At 37.2% G+C, this 17161-nt stretch overlaps 1 protein-coding gene across 15 annotated transcripts in view; it reads left to right on the forward strand.

Annotated features, from left to right (window-relative positions):
• ZNF382 (zinc finger protein 382) overlaps window positions 1-17161 on the forward strand; it is a 36794-nt gene that overhangs the window by 3208 nt on the left and 16425 nt on the right. For 6 of the 15 annotated variants that reach the window (XM_055410834.2, XM_055410838.2, XM_055410842.2 and 3 more), the window contains exons 3-4: window positions 2587-2713; window positions 2982-3077. In XM_055410834.2, coding sequence (XP_055266809.1) covers window positions 2587-2713; window positions 2982-3077 — 223 coding nt within the window. Of the gene's footprint in view, window positions 1-2561; window positions 2714-2981; window positions 3078-17161 lie in introns of all 15 variants that reach the window. The other 9 variants (XM_055410831.2, XM_088830731.1, XM_055410828.2 and 6 more) reach the window with 2 other exon arrangements.

The raw sequence follows: 17161 nt of genomic DNA on the forward strand, positions 1-17161 counted from the left end.
CCTCTCTTTCTGAAATAACTTGTTTTTAGGTTATGTGAACATTTGCTTCCCTATTCTTAAATTTTCTGGATATTGGGATTTACTTCCATCAAACTGGTTTCCAGTAGGGCAAGCAAGTGGCCTACGTACAAAATTTAAGAGGGACTCTCAGGGCTGTCCAGCCCTAAATTTTGTGCCCATGTGTCTTACCTGCCTCACCCTAGTTACTGCCCTATTCCCAGTTCCTCTCATTCCAACAGGATAGACTTCAGCCTTCCCCAAATGCACTTTCTAGTTGTAGCCCATGTTCACATACTGATTGGATGTGTCATTCATCATCTCCTTTCATAGTCTTCTCACTAAAGTACTGCTGGAACAGAAATGTATTATCTTGATTTAAATGGGAATATATTACTTGAATGAATCTATCTTGTGTAGACACTGATTTGAGATCTAGATTTGTAAGGAATCAAGGAGCAGACATGCAAAACGTTGATAATCTCCACTGACCTAGGTTTTGCAATGGTATGCTGGGAGGTAAAATTAATAGATCACATTATTATTTTGTGACTAGATTTCCTGTTTTGTGAGATTTTTAAGATAGAGATCTGCCTGCAAGCTTATACAGAAAACTGAAATTTCACATTCCTCTCTGATCTTTCTGTTTTATCCATGTTTGTCAGCAATTCCTACAAACTGTGGCCCACCAGTGAAAAACCTCTCTGTACTTCATTGCTGTTATAGATGTATTCTTATCTTTTTACTTTCTTCTAATTTTTATATTTGAGTGCAGGAGAAGAAGATGCATGTGTTCATTCACTTTTGAGATAATAGTCTACTCTTGAACCAAAGGTGGTACTTTCTCCTCTTCCCATATTTTTCTTTGAAAAAATTCCTCTTTATCTACCAATCTTTGGACTGCAAGGAGATCCAACCAGTCCATTCTAAAGGAGATCAATCCTGGGTGTTCATTGGAAGGACTAATGCTAAAGCTGAAACTCCAATACTTTGGCCACCTCATGCGACGAGTCTCACTGGAAAAGACTCTGATGCTGGGAAGGATTGGGGGCGGGAGGAGAAGGGGACGACAGAGAATGAGATGGCTGGATGGCATCACCGACTCGATGGACATGAGTTTGAGTGAACTCCGGGAGTTGGTGATGGACAGGGAGGCCTGGTGTGCTGTGATTCATGGGGTCGCAAAGAGTCGGACATGACTGAGCGACTGAACTGAACTGAACTGAACCAATCTTTAAAATGCCATTCTGGATTTTCCCCAGATGCCAATTGGTTCTCTTCTCCTCTGTGTCTCTTTTTGTGTATATACAATCACATTCACTCCAAAGGTTATACTGATGTGATTCTAGTGACCCTCAGATACTGCTCTCCATCCAGAGTATCAGAACCATGTATCCAGCCTCCAACAGCTATCACTGCCTATATGTTCCATAGACATTTTGAGTACACAACCTGGGTTTACCTCATTACCACCTCTGGTCCAGTTTATTGTTTCTTCTGCTTCCCATTTCCTTTTTCTAGTCTCAGCACCTATCCACTTGCTATGCAGATGACCTAAGAGCTATACCTCTCTTTTTTTCTACTCTACAAGTAATTGATGACCAATTCTATTGAAACTTACCATGGAACAAACAATTGTCCCCTGTCTAGACCACTTTAATCTCAGACAGACCTCCAACAGTGGGTACTTGTCTTTCCCACCTAACACACTTCAAACCTTCTCTAGTGTTCAAGAATATTGCCTCTAAAGTACAAGTTTTTTCACATGTGTGCTGACTTAACATTTCTTCGTTTTTAATTCTCCATAAAGCAGTAGATACAAAATAGGGCATGTGTTACAAAAGACATGTGTACAAAATGTACAAGACAGTATACTGAAAAGAAGGAAGATACTAGTAGTTTACATTCAAGAACATTAATTGTTAACAATGTGAATTGCTATTAATGCCAACTAAGTTGGGAATGTACTTAGAGCATTTATAAGACTACTGCTCTGCAGAAAAAAAAAATCCAGTATTATTACATAAATACGCCCACTACTTCCCTCCATACACTTTTTTCTTCTTAAGCCCAAAGATTCTTTTTCCTAACATACTGTACTTTTTGATATTTCCTGAATTTACTAACTGGTTTTACTCTCCAAATGAATTTTAAAAGCCCATCGACAGGCAGTGCTACAAAATAAATGCATTGTGAGTACAAAATTTTTATGTCTTCAGTGAAATCTTAGACTCTAGAATCTTAGACTACTCTATTGTATTTTACCTTGTACATATTTCTGTCATCACATCTACTGAGTATAAATATTTACGCATATGCCTCTCTTTTAGCCTGTAACTTCTTATGAGCAAGGTCAAGGTTTTATTTGTTTCACTGCACCAAGCAATCAGTCACATTCAAGGCAAAGAGCATGATCTCATATATTTTTAGCATGAGATAACAGGTAAATGCAATTGAATGTATTTCCAGAGAGAATTTTCTACAGTACAAAATACAAGAAAACCAGGTCTGACCACTGAACATGGTCTCCAGTGTCTAGTTCTCACTAGTTCCAATTACTTTAGGATGAACTGGAGTATGCCCTTACAGGGATCAGTTTCATTCAAGGATGTGACTGTGGACTTCACCCAGGAGGAGTGGCAGCAACTGGACCCTGCTCAGAAGGCCCTCTACAGAGATGTCATGTTGGAAAACTATTGTCACCTCATCTCTGTGGGTAAGGAAAATTCCTTACATGTTTCAGTGTCATGAATCTCCTTTCAAGAATTTCTGAAACATGTGGAACTTTGAATTTCAAAGATCTGAGATGATAAATAATCTCTTTTTGTTAATAGAAAGTCCTCACTTGCCTAGTGCAAGGTATTAACTTTGGTAGGACATTAATAGCCTTGTCTAATAGCCACCTTGAAGCTGTATCTTTCTCTTCCTTCAATAGTTTTAAAGCCCAACAACTTCTTAGACCAAGTCTTATTTTTTATTATCAGGATTTCACATGACTAAGCCTGATATGATCCGCAAATTGGAACAAGGAAAAGAACTATGGACAACAGAGAAAATTTTTCAAAGTCAGAGTTACCTAGGTGAGTCTGTATAATGTCCAGTGAACTCAGGTAGTTGATATCCTTGAGTATTTTTGGAGATCTGTATTTTTTAATTGAGGTAAAATGTACATAAAATTTACCAACTTAACCATTTTTAAACATATAGCTCCATGGCATTAAGTACTTTTACATAGTTATGCAACTATCACCATTACCCATCTCCAGAACCCTTCATTTGTCAGAAGTAAAACTGTACCCATTAAACAATAACTCCCTATTACCCCACCTCCACTAGCCCCCGATAATCAATATTTTACTTTCTGTCTCTATGAATTTGACTGTGGTAGATACCTCATATAAGTGAAATTATATATTTGTTCTTTTTGTGACTAGTTTATGTCACTTAACATAATGTCCTCAAGTTTCATCCATGAAACTTGTATCAGACTTTTCTTCCTTTTGAAGGCTGAGTAATATTCAATTATAGATACATGTGACATTTTGTTTATCCATTCATCTCTCAGTGAACATTTGGGTTGCTTCCACTTTTTGGCTACTGTGATTAATGCTACTATGAATATGGGTGTACAAATATCTGTTTGAGTCATTGCTTTCAGTTCTTTTGGGTATATACCCAAAAATAGAATTGCTGGATCATTTGGTAATTTATTTGGCAGTTTGGAGGAACTGCCATACTGTTTTCCATAGTGACTACACCATTTTACATTCTCATCAACAAGGCACAAGGGTTCCAATTTCTCTGCGTCCTTATCAACAACTTTTTTTTTTTTTTCCTATTAGTAGCCATCTTATTTAGGAATGTATTTTTAAAGGCCTGAGATCTCTGACTTCTATGCCTCTAAAATCTAAATTTTTTTAATATTAATCTCTATATAAATCCTTTCCTTGTGTGACTTATGCTTATAAGCTATTGGCTGCTATTATTTTACTGAGAATCCACTCCATTCTTTGTAGATATAATGTCCATAGAGATCTTCAGTGTAAAGTTCTTTGCATTCTGACAGAAGTGGAATCCCATGTGTCTCACTATAATCAAGATAGAGGGCACTCCTACTAACATGTTAAGTTCCATCAGGCCTCTTGCAAGGCAGTCCCTCCCCAGGATAATCACAACTGGGATTTCTACCAACACAGATTAGTTCTGTCTATTCTGGACTTTTTTCATGTATACTTTTTTAAAAAAATATTTACTTTATTGAAATGTAGTTGACTTACAATGTTTCTTCCCTGGGTTGGGAAGATCCCTACGGCTACCCACTCCAGTATTCTGGCCTAAGAGAATTCCATGGACTGTATAGTCCATGGGGTCGCAAACAGCCAGACAAGTTTGAAAGACTTTCACGTTCACTTTTAGAATGTTTCAAGTGCAGAGCAAGGTGATTCAGTTATACAAATACACATATATTATTTTTGAAGTTATTTTCCATCATAGATTATTACAAGATACTGCCTGTAGTTCCCTATGCTATACAGAGACCTTTGTTGCCTGGTGGCTCAGAGATTAAAGCGTCTGCCTGCAATGCAGGAGAACCTGGGTTTGATCCCTGGGTTGGGAAGATCCCCTGGAGAAGGAAATGGCAACCCATTCCAGTATTCTTGCCTGGAGAATCCTGTGGACAGAGGAGCCTGGTGGGCTACAGTCCATGGGGTCACAAAGAGTCGGACTTCACTTTCACTTTTCATTTTTAAATTAGAAACCTAGCATTCTATTCATACTAAGTCAAACAAGTGGAATCAAAATGTCATAATTTTTTTAGTTAGGCAAAAATTCATAAGTTTTCTAAAATATATGTATTATACGTATATATATGTATACAAAAGCTTTTCTACTATACTTGATAAAGTCTTAAGAAAAACACCAAAAAAAATGAAGAGATGGAGAAATTAGAGAACATAAATGAAATGGAAGCACTGAATATGAAATAGAAAAAGTGGAACAAACTAGATAAAAGTAAAAGATCATCATATAGTCCAGTTGTTTTTAAATATGACTGCTCATTAGAAACATATCTGGAGCTCTGGACAAACAAAGTAATACCTGAACGTTTGTATTTTTCAAAAAATTTCAAGATAATTCTGATATGCATCTGGATTTTAAAAAGTGAGTACAGGTTTTTCTATTTGATCCTAGTTTTGGTGATACAGAGTTCTATTATTTTTGACCAGTTGTTGACCAATCATGATACAATGGTATTAAGTGAGTAACAGTTACATAATCTCAAAGTAAAAGATGTTTGTCAGTTTCACAATCAATAGCCAGACAAAAAATAAAAGCTAATTACAATTTCAGACCATAATGGGAACATGATTAACTTAACAATCTAAAATAATTACATACAATTTTGGGGGGTCAATCAGAGTGTTGTGGTAAGTGGAAGTGCATACATGCACACGTTTTCATCCACCCAGTCAGTATATGTCTCTTGGTTGGTACATTTAATATATTTACATTTAAGGTAATTATCAATATGTATGATTCTATTACCGTTTTCTCAGTTGTTTTGGGTTTTTCTGAAGGTCTTTTCCTTCTCTTGGGTTTCCTGCCTAAAGAAGTTCCTTTTGCCTTAGTTGTAAAGCTGGTTTGGTGGTGCTGAATTCTCTTAACTTTTGCTTGTCTGGAAAACTTTTGATTTCTCCGTCAAATCTGAAGGAGAGTCTTGCTGGGTAGAGTATTCTTGGTTGTAGGTTCTTCCCTTTCATCACTTTAAATATATCGTGCCATTCCCGTCTGGGATGTAGAGTTTCTGTTGAGAAATCAGCTGATACCCTGATGGGAGTTCCCTTGTATATTATTCGTCTTTTTTCCCTTGTTGCTTTTAATATTTTATCTCTGTCTTTAATTTTTGTCGGTTTGATTACTGTGTGTCTCGGTGTGTTCCTCCTTGCGTTTATCCTTCCTGGGACTCTGTGCTTCCTGGACTTGGTTGACTATTTCCTTTCCCATATTTGGGAAGTTTTCAGCTATTACCTCTTCAAATATTTTCTCAGGTCCTTTCTTTCTCTCTTCTCCTTCTGGGACCCCTATAATGTGAATGTTGGTGCATTTAATGTTCCAGAGGTCTTTTAGGCTGTCTTCATTTCTTTTCATTCTTTTTTTCTGTATTCTGTTCTGTGGCAGTGATTTCCACCATTCTGTCCTCCAGGTCATTTATCTGTTCTTCTGCATCAGTTATTCTGCTATTGATTCTTTCTAGTGTATTATTCATCTCTGTTTGTCTGTTCTTTAGTTCTTCTAGGTCTTTGGTATACATTTCTTACATCTTCTCAATCTTTGCCTCCATTTTTTCCCAAGATCCTGGATCATCATATCATTAATCTGAATTCTTTTTCTGGAAAGTTGCCTATCTCCACTTCATTTAGTTGTTTTTCTGGGAATTTATCTTGTCCCTTCATCTGGGACAAAACTTTCTGCTTTTTCATCATGATTAACTTTCTGTAATTTGGTTTCTATTTTAGCCACTGTGAGACTGTGCTTCTTGCTTCTTCTGTATGCTCCCTGATGGATGAGGCTAAGAAGCTTGTATATGCTTCTTGATGGGAGGGACTTGGATGGAAAAAACTGGTTCTTGCTCTGATGGGCAGTGCCTTCCTCAATAAAGCTTTAATCAAATTATTTGCTGATGAGTAGGGTTGCATCCCTCCCTGGTAGTTGTTTGGCCTGAGGCAAGCCAGCCCTAGGGTCTACTGGCTCTATGATAGGGTTAATGGCAAGTTCCAAAAGGGTTTATGCCCAGTGATGAGCCTCTGCCGACCCATGCCTCCACAGGCGGCCCTCCAACACTAGCAGGTAGTTTTGGTTCAGTCTGCTGTTGGTCACTGCTCCTCTCCTCTGGGTCTCAGTGCATGTGAAATTTTGTTTGTGTCCTCTAAGACAAGTTTCTGTTTCTCTCAGTCCTCTGGAAAGCCTATAATCAAATCTCTCTGACCCTCAAGGTCAGATTCCCTGGGGATTCTCAGTCCCTTTGTTGGATCCCCAGGCTGGGAAGCAACGGGATCCCCTGGAGAAGGAAATGGCAACCCATTCCAGTACTCTTGCCTGGAAAATCCCATGGACGGAGGATCCTGGTAGGCTACAGTCCATGGGGTCACAAAGAGTCGGACACAACTGACTCTTCGGGGTTCAGAACCTTCACAGTAATGTGAGAACTTCTTTGGTATTATTGTTCTCCAGTTTGTGGGTCACCCATCCAGCAGGTATGGGATTTGATTTTATCATGATTGCACACCCCCTACTGTCTTCCTGTGGTTTCTTTGTCTTTGGACATGGTGTATCTTTTTTTAGTGGGTTCCAGTGTCCTCCTGTCAATGGTAGTTCAACAGCTAGTTGCAATTTTGGTGCTCTCGCTGGAGGAAATGAGCACACATCCTTCTAGTTCACCACCTTGGACCAGACCCATGTCTACTTTCTTTCACCCAGCTTAATGTCTGAGGCATTAATACATGTTTCAGTATTTATATTAAAAGTTAGAAAGTTAAGTCGCTCAGTTGTGTCTGACTCTTTGTGACCCCATGGACTGTAGCCTACCAGGATCCTCTGTCCATGGGATTTTCCAGGCAAGAGTACTGGAATGGGTTGCCATTTCCTTCTCCAGAGGATCCTCCCAACCCAGGAATCGAACCGGGTTTCCCGCATTGTAGGCGGACGCTTTACCGTCTGAGCCACCAAGGAAGTAGCTTATTTAAGTTGCAAAATAGTATTCAGTTGTATGGCGATATTAGTTTGTTTTAACATCTCCTATTGATAGACATTTGAAATATTCCAGTTTCGGGCTATTATGTTTTTGTTTGTGTTTGGCCATGCTGTGTGGCATATGGATCTTAATTCCCTGAATCATACCATTTTAAACTTTTACCAGCAATCTATGAGAATTTTGATTGGTCCGACATTGTCCTCTACATTTTGATGTTATCAATATTTTCATTTTGGTCATTCTGAAATATCATTCTGTTAAGAATAGTAGTATATCTTAGCAGTTTCTATTTAGATTTCTTTTATGACTAATGATGTTAAGAACTTTTCCAAGTGCTTTTTGTATCTTCAGACATATCTGTTCAGATGTTTTACTCATCTTTCATTGGGTTATGTATTTTTTCCTTGAGTAGTAGGAGTTCTTTACATATTCTGAATAGAAGTCTTTTATTTGATACAGGTATTGCAAATATTTCCTCTAGAATGTGGCTTGCCTACTCATTTTTATAGTCTTCCAATAGGAGCAAGTTTTTACTTGTAATGAAGTCCAGTTTATAATTTTTTTCTTTTATCATTATTTCTTTGCTCTCTCAAATATTTGCTTCCCCCTAGGTTATGAAGATAATTTCCTGTATTTTCTTCTAAAAATGTTACGTATATTTTGCATTTTTAAAATTAGTTCTGTGACCCATCTCATGTTAAGTTTTATTTATGGTATGAGGTAAGGGTTAAGAGTCTGTTTTCTTCCATTTGTTGCATCACTTATAGAATTAAATTGCTCTGATGATCTTATCAAAAATTGATTGTATTTGTGTCCATTTCTAGAGTATTCTTTCCTTTGATAAAATTTAAGTCCTCTTATTAATAAGACTTAATGATTAATTTGGTTATTGTTTTATATTAAGTCTTGATGTCAGAATTAGTCCTCTTAACTTCCTTCTTTTTAAAAAATTGTTTTGGCTATTCTAAGTCATTTTCATTTTCTTTTTCAATTACATTTTAGAATCAACTTCTTGATTTGTTTAAATAAATGTGCTGGGATTTTTATTGGTGAGAACAAACAGCGATATTGAGTCTTACAGCCTCTCATAATACTATATATCTTAACCTTTTAGTTCAGTTCAGTTTAGTTACCTTCTCTAAGTCCTATAAGCAGTGTTCTGTTATTTTTTCTATCAAGCTCTTACACATATTTTATTAAGTTTATCTCTAAACTTTTAATATTTTTGATGCTATTGTAAATAGTGAGGTTTTTAAAATTTCTTTATCCAGGCTTTTGTTAATATGAATAGCCACAACTGACTTTTAGATATTGACTTTGTATACTTGTATTGATGGCATTAAATTTTACTGTTGTTACTGTTGTCCTTTTTTTGTTTTGGTGTTTTTTTAGATTTTCTACATATAAAGCAGGCCTTCTGGAAATATATTTCACTTCTACATTTGCATACTTTTTTGTTTTCATTTCTTTTTCTTACCCTGCTGTATTGAGTATGACCTATAGTAAAATGCTGAATAGAGGTAGCAAGAGTGGGTATTCTTTGCAGTTCACTAAATTTAGAAGGGAGACATTTAATATTTTATTCTTAAGTGTAATATTAAATTTAGATTTTTCATAAGTGCTCTTTGTTAGATCCTGGGAGTTCTTTTCCTAGTTTTTGGACAATTTTAATTATGAATGAATGTTGATCTTAATAAATGCTTTTTCACTTTCTGTTGATTTATTTCTTTTTTAATCTGTTACTGTATATAATTACATTGATTAATTTGAATTTTAAACCAACCTTAGGCTCCTGGGATGAACCCCAGTTGGACAAGATGCACTATTCATCTTATAGATTGCTGAAATTGGTTTGCTAATATTTTAGAAAGCTTTAGTGCATGATTTTACCAAGGTTTGTAGTTTTGTTGTAATGTCATCGAAAAGTTGTTGTATCCAGAAATGTGTCAGCCATATCAAACTGGGGGTGTTTTATCTTCATCTATTTTCTTATGGAACTTTTGTAAGCTTGACATTGTTGCTTTCTTAATGTCTGAGGAACCATTTTGGCCTGCATTTTTATAATTCAGGACTTCTGCTTCTAGTCCTGAGGAAGTAACAGAGTCTAGACTTATACTCCTACAGGAAAAAACTAGAAAACTGAACAAAACTACTAAACAACAGGCACCACAGGCCTGGATTCCTGAGAGAAGGGAAATAAATGAAATGCACCCTACCTCATTCCAGGCTTTGACATAATGGTAACATCCAGACTGTAGTGCAGAGAGAGGAATCCAAAAAGAACCTGGAAATTTCACTGACTTTAAGGGACCAACATTTGCATTCAAGGAAATTGAGGTGGCTAGAATTTGCAGGACACACTTCCCAAAAAGAGAGAGCTATGCAGAGAAAGAGTTCCCCAAATGTAGAGAAGGTTGCTCATGAGTATTTGGCTAAAGATAAGTCTGCATGTATGTAGGTGAAACCCCATGAAAGCAGGTAAAGACATGTTCTAAGAAAAATACAGTTACCACAGTGTTGTGAGACAAACAATTCTCATAGCCTCTCGCACCAGAAATTATTTTATTTCCCTTCAGCCAGAATGGAGAGAACATGTTAATATATAGGATATTAGGTACACCCTAGAAAGGTCAGACCTAACAAATGTGCCTTGATTATCCATAGATTAGAGACTGCAAGATTTGTCATAAAAGAGCTTAAATAAATGCATCAAAAGGATTAGGACTTCCCTAGTGGCTCAGTGGTAAAGAGTCTACCTGCCAATGCAGGAGACACAGGTTGGATTCCTGATCTAGGAAGATCCCACATTCCATAAAGCAACTAGACCAGAGTGCCACAACTATTGAGCCTGTGCTCTAGAGCTGGGAGCTGCAACTGCTGTAGCTCTCACAGCCTGGAGCCCATGTTCTGCAACAACAGAAGCCACCACAATGAAAAGCCCACATACTTCAACTGGAGAGTAATCCCTCCTTACTGCAACTAGAGAAGAGCCCACACAGCAATGAAGACCTAACACAGCCAAAAATAAATAAATGAAAGTATTTATTTTTTAAAAAAGCATCAAAAGGATTAAATTAACCCAAAAATGACTTGTTTGTCTGTTGGTTCCTCCAAGGAGATGCTGAGATGGAGTTGGGAGTGGAATGATTTCTTAGAGGTGACATCCATGAAAGATAAAAGGGAGAAATAAGAAACAGTAAGCCATCAGACCATGGTATAGACATGTGGAAAGAAAGGGGACTGAGCAGTGACAGCCTCAGACCATTATGCAGATCTGACAAAGGCTCAATTAATTTAAGTCCTCTGAAGCAAAGACTATTCATCAGAGGAGTCCTCGTGGACAGAAATGGCCACTCTCTAGTACCTGGTCAGTATTCATCATTGGGTAGGGATTCTCTGGGGCACCTTGGCTTGGTTCAAAACCTAAAGAGCATCCTGAAGGTGCTAACAATTCTTGTACATGAATGGTAAGTTCTTTTTGAAGGGATGTCCTAGTGGTGTAACTCTATGGATGCCACAGAATGCCCGAAAAAAAACAAACCCAAAATAAAAAAAAACAGTATTCTTTATAAAAATACAACCATATCTTAAACTCAACAACATTAAATTGATAATGTCTGATGACCAATCAAAAATTATTAAACATATGAAGAAGCAGGAAAATATGACCCATAAACAAGAAAAAAATCATTCAATAGGGGAAAACTCAGTTAATAAAAACAGACCTAAAAATGGTAGAAGTAATAGAATTTGCAGGCAAGGATATTAAAACGCCATTATAAATGACTTGAGTATTATTAAGGATGTAAAGCAAGAATGAATATAATGAAGCAAGATAGCAAAGACTAAAATAAAGCCAAATGAAACTTCTAAAGATGACTATTTTGTATCTGAAGTGAATAAGAAAAGCCAACTATGTCCTATATATTAAAATATAAAGACACAGGTAGGTGAAACAAAAAAAAAAATGAAAAAATATAAACTTTACTGTTTTGTGATTGTCCTGTGTGGGGATGATTATCCCCAAGAAAAAGAAATGCAAAAAGGCAAAATGGTTGTCTGAGGAGACCTTACAAATAGCTGAGAAAAGAGAAGCTAAAGGCAAAGGAGAAAAGGAAAGATATAACCATCTTAATGCAGAGTTCCAAAGAATACCAAGGAGAGATATGAAAGCCCTCCTCAGTGATCAATGCAAAGAAATAGAGGAAAACAATACAATGGGAAAGAATAGTGATCTCTTCAAGAAAATCAGCGATACCAAGGGAACATTTCATGCAAAGATGGGCACAATATAGAACAGAAATAGTGTGGACCTAACAGAAGCAGAAGATATTAAGAAGAGGTGGCAAGAATACACAGAAGAACTATACAAAAAAGGTCTTAATAACCCAGATAACCACAGTGATGTGATCACTCACCTAGAGCCAGACATCCTGGAATGAGAAGTTAAGTGGGCCTTGGGAAGCATCACTATGAACAAAGCTAGTGGAGGTGATGGAATTCCAGTTGAGCTATTTCAAATCCTAAAAGATGATGCTGTGAAAGTGCTGCACTTAATATGCCAGCAAATACGGAAATCTCAGCAGTGGCCATAGGACCAGAAAAGGTCAGTTTTCATTCCAATCCCAAAGAAAGGCAATGCCAAGGAATGTTCAAACTACCACACAATTGTACTTATCTCACATGCTAGCAAAGTAATACTCAAAATTCTCCACACTATGCTTCAACAGTAGGTGAACCAAGAACTTCCAGATGTTCAAGGTGGATTTAGAAAAGGAAGAGGAACCAGAGATCAAGTTGTCAACATCCACTGGATCATAGAAAAAGCAAGAGAATTCCAGAAAAACATCTACTTCTGCTTTATTGACTCCCCTAAAGCCTTTGACTTTGTGGATCACAACAGACTGTGGAAAATTCTTCAAGAGATGGGAATACCAGACCACCTTACCTGCCTCCTGAGAAATCTGTATGCTGGTCAAGAAGCAACAGTTAGAACCAGACATGGAAAAACAGTCAGGTTCCAATATCTGAAAGGAGTACATCAAGGCTGTATATTGTTACACTGTGTATTTAACTTATATGCAGAGTATATCACGTGAGGGCTTCTCTTGTGGTTCAGCTGGTAAAGAATCCACCTGCAATGCAGGAGACCTAGGTTTGATTCCTGGGTTGTGAAGATCCCCTGGAGAAGGGAAAGACTACCCACTCCAGTATTCTGGCCTGGAGAATTCTATGGACTGTATTATGTATAGTCCATGGGGTCACAAAGAGTTGGACCGACTGAACGACTTTCACATCATGGGAAATGCTGGGCTGGATGAAGCACAAGCTGGAATCAAGATTGCCGAGAGAAATATCAATAACCTCATATGCAGATGACACCACGCTTATGGCAGAAAGCAAAGAAGAACTAAAGAGCCTCTTGATGAAAGTGAAAGAGGAGAGTGAAAAAACTGGCTTAAAACTCAACATTCTAAAAACTAAGATCATGGCATCCAGTCCTATCACTTCATGACAAATAGATGGGGAAACAATGGAAACAGTGACAGACTTTATTTTCTTGGACTTCAAAATCACTACAGATGGTGACTGCATCCATGCAATTAAAAGACTCCTTGGAAGAAAAGCTATGACCAATTTAGACACCATGTTGAAAAGCAGAGACATTACTTTGCTGATAAAGGTCTGTCTAGTCAAAGCTATGGTTTTTCCAGTAGTCATGTATGGATGTGACAGTTTTACCATAAAGAAAGTGGAGTGCCAAAGAATTGATGTTTTTTGAACTGTGGTGTTGGAGAAGACTCTTGAGAGTCCCTTGGACACCAAGGAGATTAAACCAGTCAATCCTAAAGGAAATCAGTCCTGAATATTCTTTGGAAAGATTGATGCTGAAGCTTCAATACTTTAGCCACCTGATGAGAAGAACTGACTCACTGGAAAAGACCCTGATGCTGGGAAAGATTGAAGGCAGAAGAAGAAAGGGATGACAGAGGATGAGATGATTGGATAGCATCACTGACTCGATAGACATGAGTTTGAGCAAGCTCCAGGAGTAGGTGATGGACAGGGAAGCGTGGCTGCAGTCCATGGGATTGCAAAGAGTTGGACACTACTGAGCAACTGAACTGACTGACTGTGCGGATGAAATTAACCCTCCTCCCCCGCCCACTCAAAATATGTGACAGATGTCAGGACTGAAATTTCACATAATGAAGTTTTCTAGGGAGAGCAGGGAGGATTCCCAAGCTGGTCCTAAAATGGCTTGAGAGACAAGGAAGGGTGTCTGTCTTTGGTGTTTACTGTGATTATGGAGGTGGTCAGGTCAGGCTTCTACACGTGGTATAGGGCTTACATTGTTTAAACTTCTTGCCAGCACCAATAGAAAGCTTGCAAGCTCCCTTATTGGCTTGCCCTGGTGTGAGGCAAGAGGGGACAAAAAGGGTGTGGGTCTAGGAATGTGTTAGTCATAAGATATCAAAAATAGAATAACTCTGTTACACATGCAAACACTGAGAAGAAAATGGGAGTGACTATAGATTAAAGTAGATTTCAGAACATGGAATATTACAGTGATAAAGTGGAACACTTCATCAGAAATCATAACAATTCTAACAGCTTCAAAATCCTTCAGTTTTTCTCAGCTTTTTATCATTTTCACTACCTAAAGAGTCTTTTTAGAGATTTTCTTTCTAATTGTCCCCTCTATGAAATTTTAATAGTCTATGTTCTGATCACAGTAGAATTTATCTAGAAATCAAAAAGCATTCTCTAAATTCCCCAAATATTTGGAAATTAATCACATTTCCAAATAACCCATGAATCAAGGAGGAAATCCTAAGGTAAATTGGAAGGTATTCTGAACTGAATGATAATTAAAACAGCATATCAGAATCTGTGAGATGCAATTATAGCAGCATTAAAAATTTTTTATCACTAAATCAGGGCCTCCTGAAACAGGGAGTTAAATTGTCACCTGAAGTAACTAGAAAAAGAAAAGTAAGTTAAACTCAAAAGTTAGTAAGAGGAAAAAACTGACTATAGCAAAAATCAATGAGATACATAACAGAAGAAGAATAGAGGAAATGAGTGAAACCAAATTCTGATGCATTAAATTAATAAAATTAATAAACCATACATTTTATTTTCTTGAGATCCAGAATCAGTGCAGATGGTGACTGCAGCCATGAAAATAAAAGATGCTCGCTCCTTGAAAGAAAAGCTATGACAAAAGCTAGACAGCATATTAAAAAGCAGAGATATCACTTTGCCGATAGAGGTCCATATGGTCATAGCTATTGCTTTTACAGTAGTCACCTATGGATGTGACACTTTGACTATAAAGAAGGCTGAGCACCAAAGAATTCATGCTTCTGAACTGTGGTGCTGCAGAAGACTCTTGAGAGTACCTTGGACAGCAAGGAGATCAAACCAGTCAATCCTCAAGGAAATCAACCCTGAATGTTCACTGGAAGGACTGATGCTAAAGCTGAAGTTCCAGTACTTTGGCCATCTGAGGCAAAGAGCTAACTCATTGGAAAAGATGCTGGGAAAGATTGAGGGCATGAGGAGAAGGAGGCGACAGAGGATGAGATGGTGGGATTGCATCACCAACTCAATGGGCATGAGTTTGAGCAAACTCAGGAGATAGTGTTTGACAGGGAAGCCTGGCATGCTGCAGTCCATGGGATTGCAAAGTGTTCGACCCGACTTAGCACCTGAACAACAACAACAACAGTATAAAAATTAGAAGACATATTACCAATATCAAAAATTAAAGGAGCTACAACACTCCAGTTCCCACAGACATTAAAAGAACAATTAGGGTATTCCCTAATAATTTTATACCAACCAATGGAGTAGGGGAGAACACTTCCCAACTTACTTTATAAGACCAGCATTATTTACAATCAAAGGCACTATAAGTATAGAAAACTACACACCAACATCCTTTGTGAAGTGAGATATAAAAATCCTTAATATAGGGATTTTTATAATAATTTATATAATGTTAATATAATATTATAAAGCTTAATATAGTACTATAAAGCTGAATCTAGCAATATTTTAAAAGGATGATATCTCAAGACCAAAAGGAGTTTGTCCAAGGAGAGTAAAGTTGATTTGGTATTTAAAAATCAAACTATATAATTCACCATGTAAAGATAAAGAGGTTAAAAAAAGAGAGAAAACCACATAATCATCTCAGTAAATGCAGAAAAATAATAAAATTCAATTTCTGTTTATTATAAATCTTTTTTAGCAATCTAAGGGAATTTACTGGAGAAGGCAATGGCAAGCCACTCCAGTACTCTTGCCTAGAAAATCCCATGGATGGAGGAGCCTGGTAGGCTGCAGTCCGTGGGGTCGCTAAGGGTCGGACACGACTGAGCGACTTCACTTTCACTTTTCACTTTCACATATTGAAGAAGGAAATGGCAGCCCGCTCTGGTGTTCTTGCCTGGAGAATCCCAGGGACGGGGAAGCCTGGTGGGCTTCTGTCTACGGGGTCACACACAGTTGGACACGACTGAAGTGACTTAGCAGCAGCAGCAGCAAGGGAATTTACTCAACTTCATAAAGAATATCTTTGAAAAACTTATAGCTGCCATCACATTCAATAGTGAAAGATTGACTGCTTATCCTCTAATAAGCACAAAATCAAAGAAAGGATGTCCATTATCACAAATTCTGTTAGACATTATATGGGACACAAGTTCAGTACAATAAGACAAGAAAAAGAAGTTAAAGGCTACAGATTAGAAAGGGAACGGTCTTCATTTGTAAGTGACATGTTTGTGTACATAGTAAATCCTAAGGAATCTAAAAGAAAAGAACTGTTAGAACTAGTAAGTGAATTTCGTAAGTCAGTTATATTTTAGACCAAATTTGGGAAAATTTTGGTCTAAACTTCTAGTTTTTTTGCTGCTATATTCTCAATTATATTTTAAATTATTTGATCCTACCCTCTAGTTCACTAAGGATTTTAAAAATTCTTTCAGTTTGAGTAATTTCTGTTAGTCTGACTTCCAGTTTACTAATTTTTTATTCCCTTATATTTATTTGTTATTAAACCCATCCAGTGAATCTTACATTTCAGATTTTGGTTTTTTTTTGTTTGCATTTCCTTATCTCTCCTGAATATGCCATCTCTTCACCCATATTTTCTTCTTTTCTTATAGATTTGTAAACATATTTATCTATTTAGTTATTTTAAATTTCTTCTAATTTCAACATTGGGTCTGACTGGCTTTTATTCTCCATTTTCCTATTTCTTCTCAGGAAAACTTTAGGTAACATGTTGTGAAGATGTTGGATCCTTTTTCCTCTTCTGAAGACTGATGAGTTTTAATCCTATCAGTCCAGTTCAGTTGCTCAGTCATGTCCAACTCTTCGCGAACCCATGGACTGTAG

The sequence above is a fragment of the Moschus berezovskii genome, chromosome 22 (assembly GCF_049115385.1).
Source record: "Moschus berezovskii isolate FMDL1 chromosome 22, NW_MosBer_1.0, whole genome shotgun sequence".
Classification (NCBI taxonomy): domain Eukaryota; kingdom Metazoa; phylum Chordata; class Mammalia; order Artiodactyla; family Moschidae; genus Moschus; species Moschus berezovskii.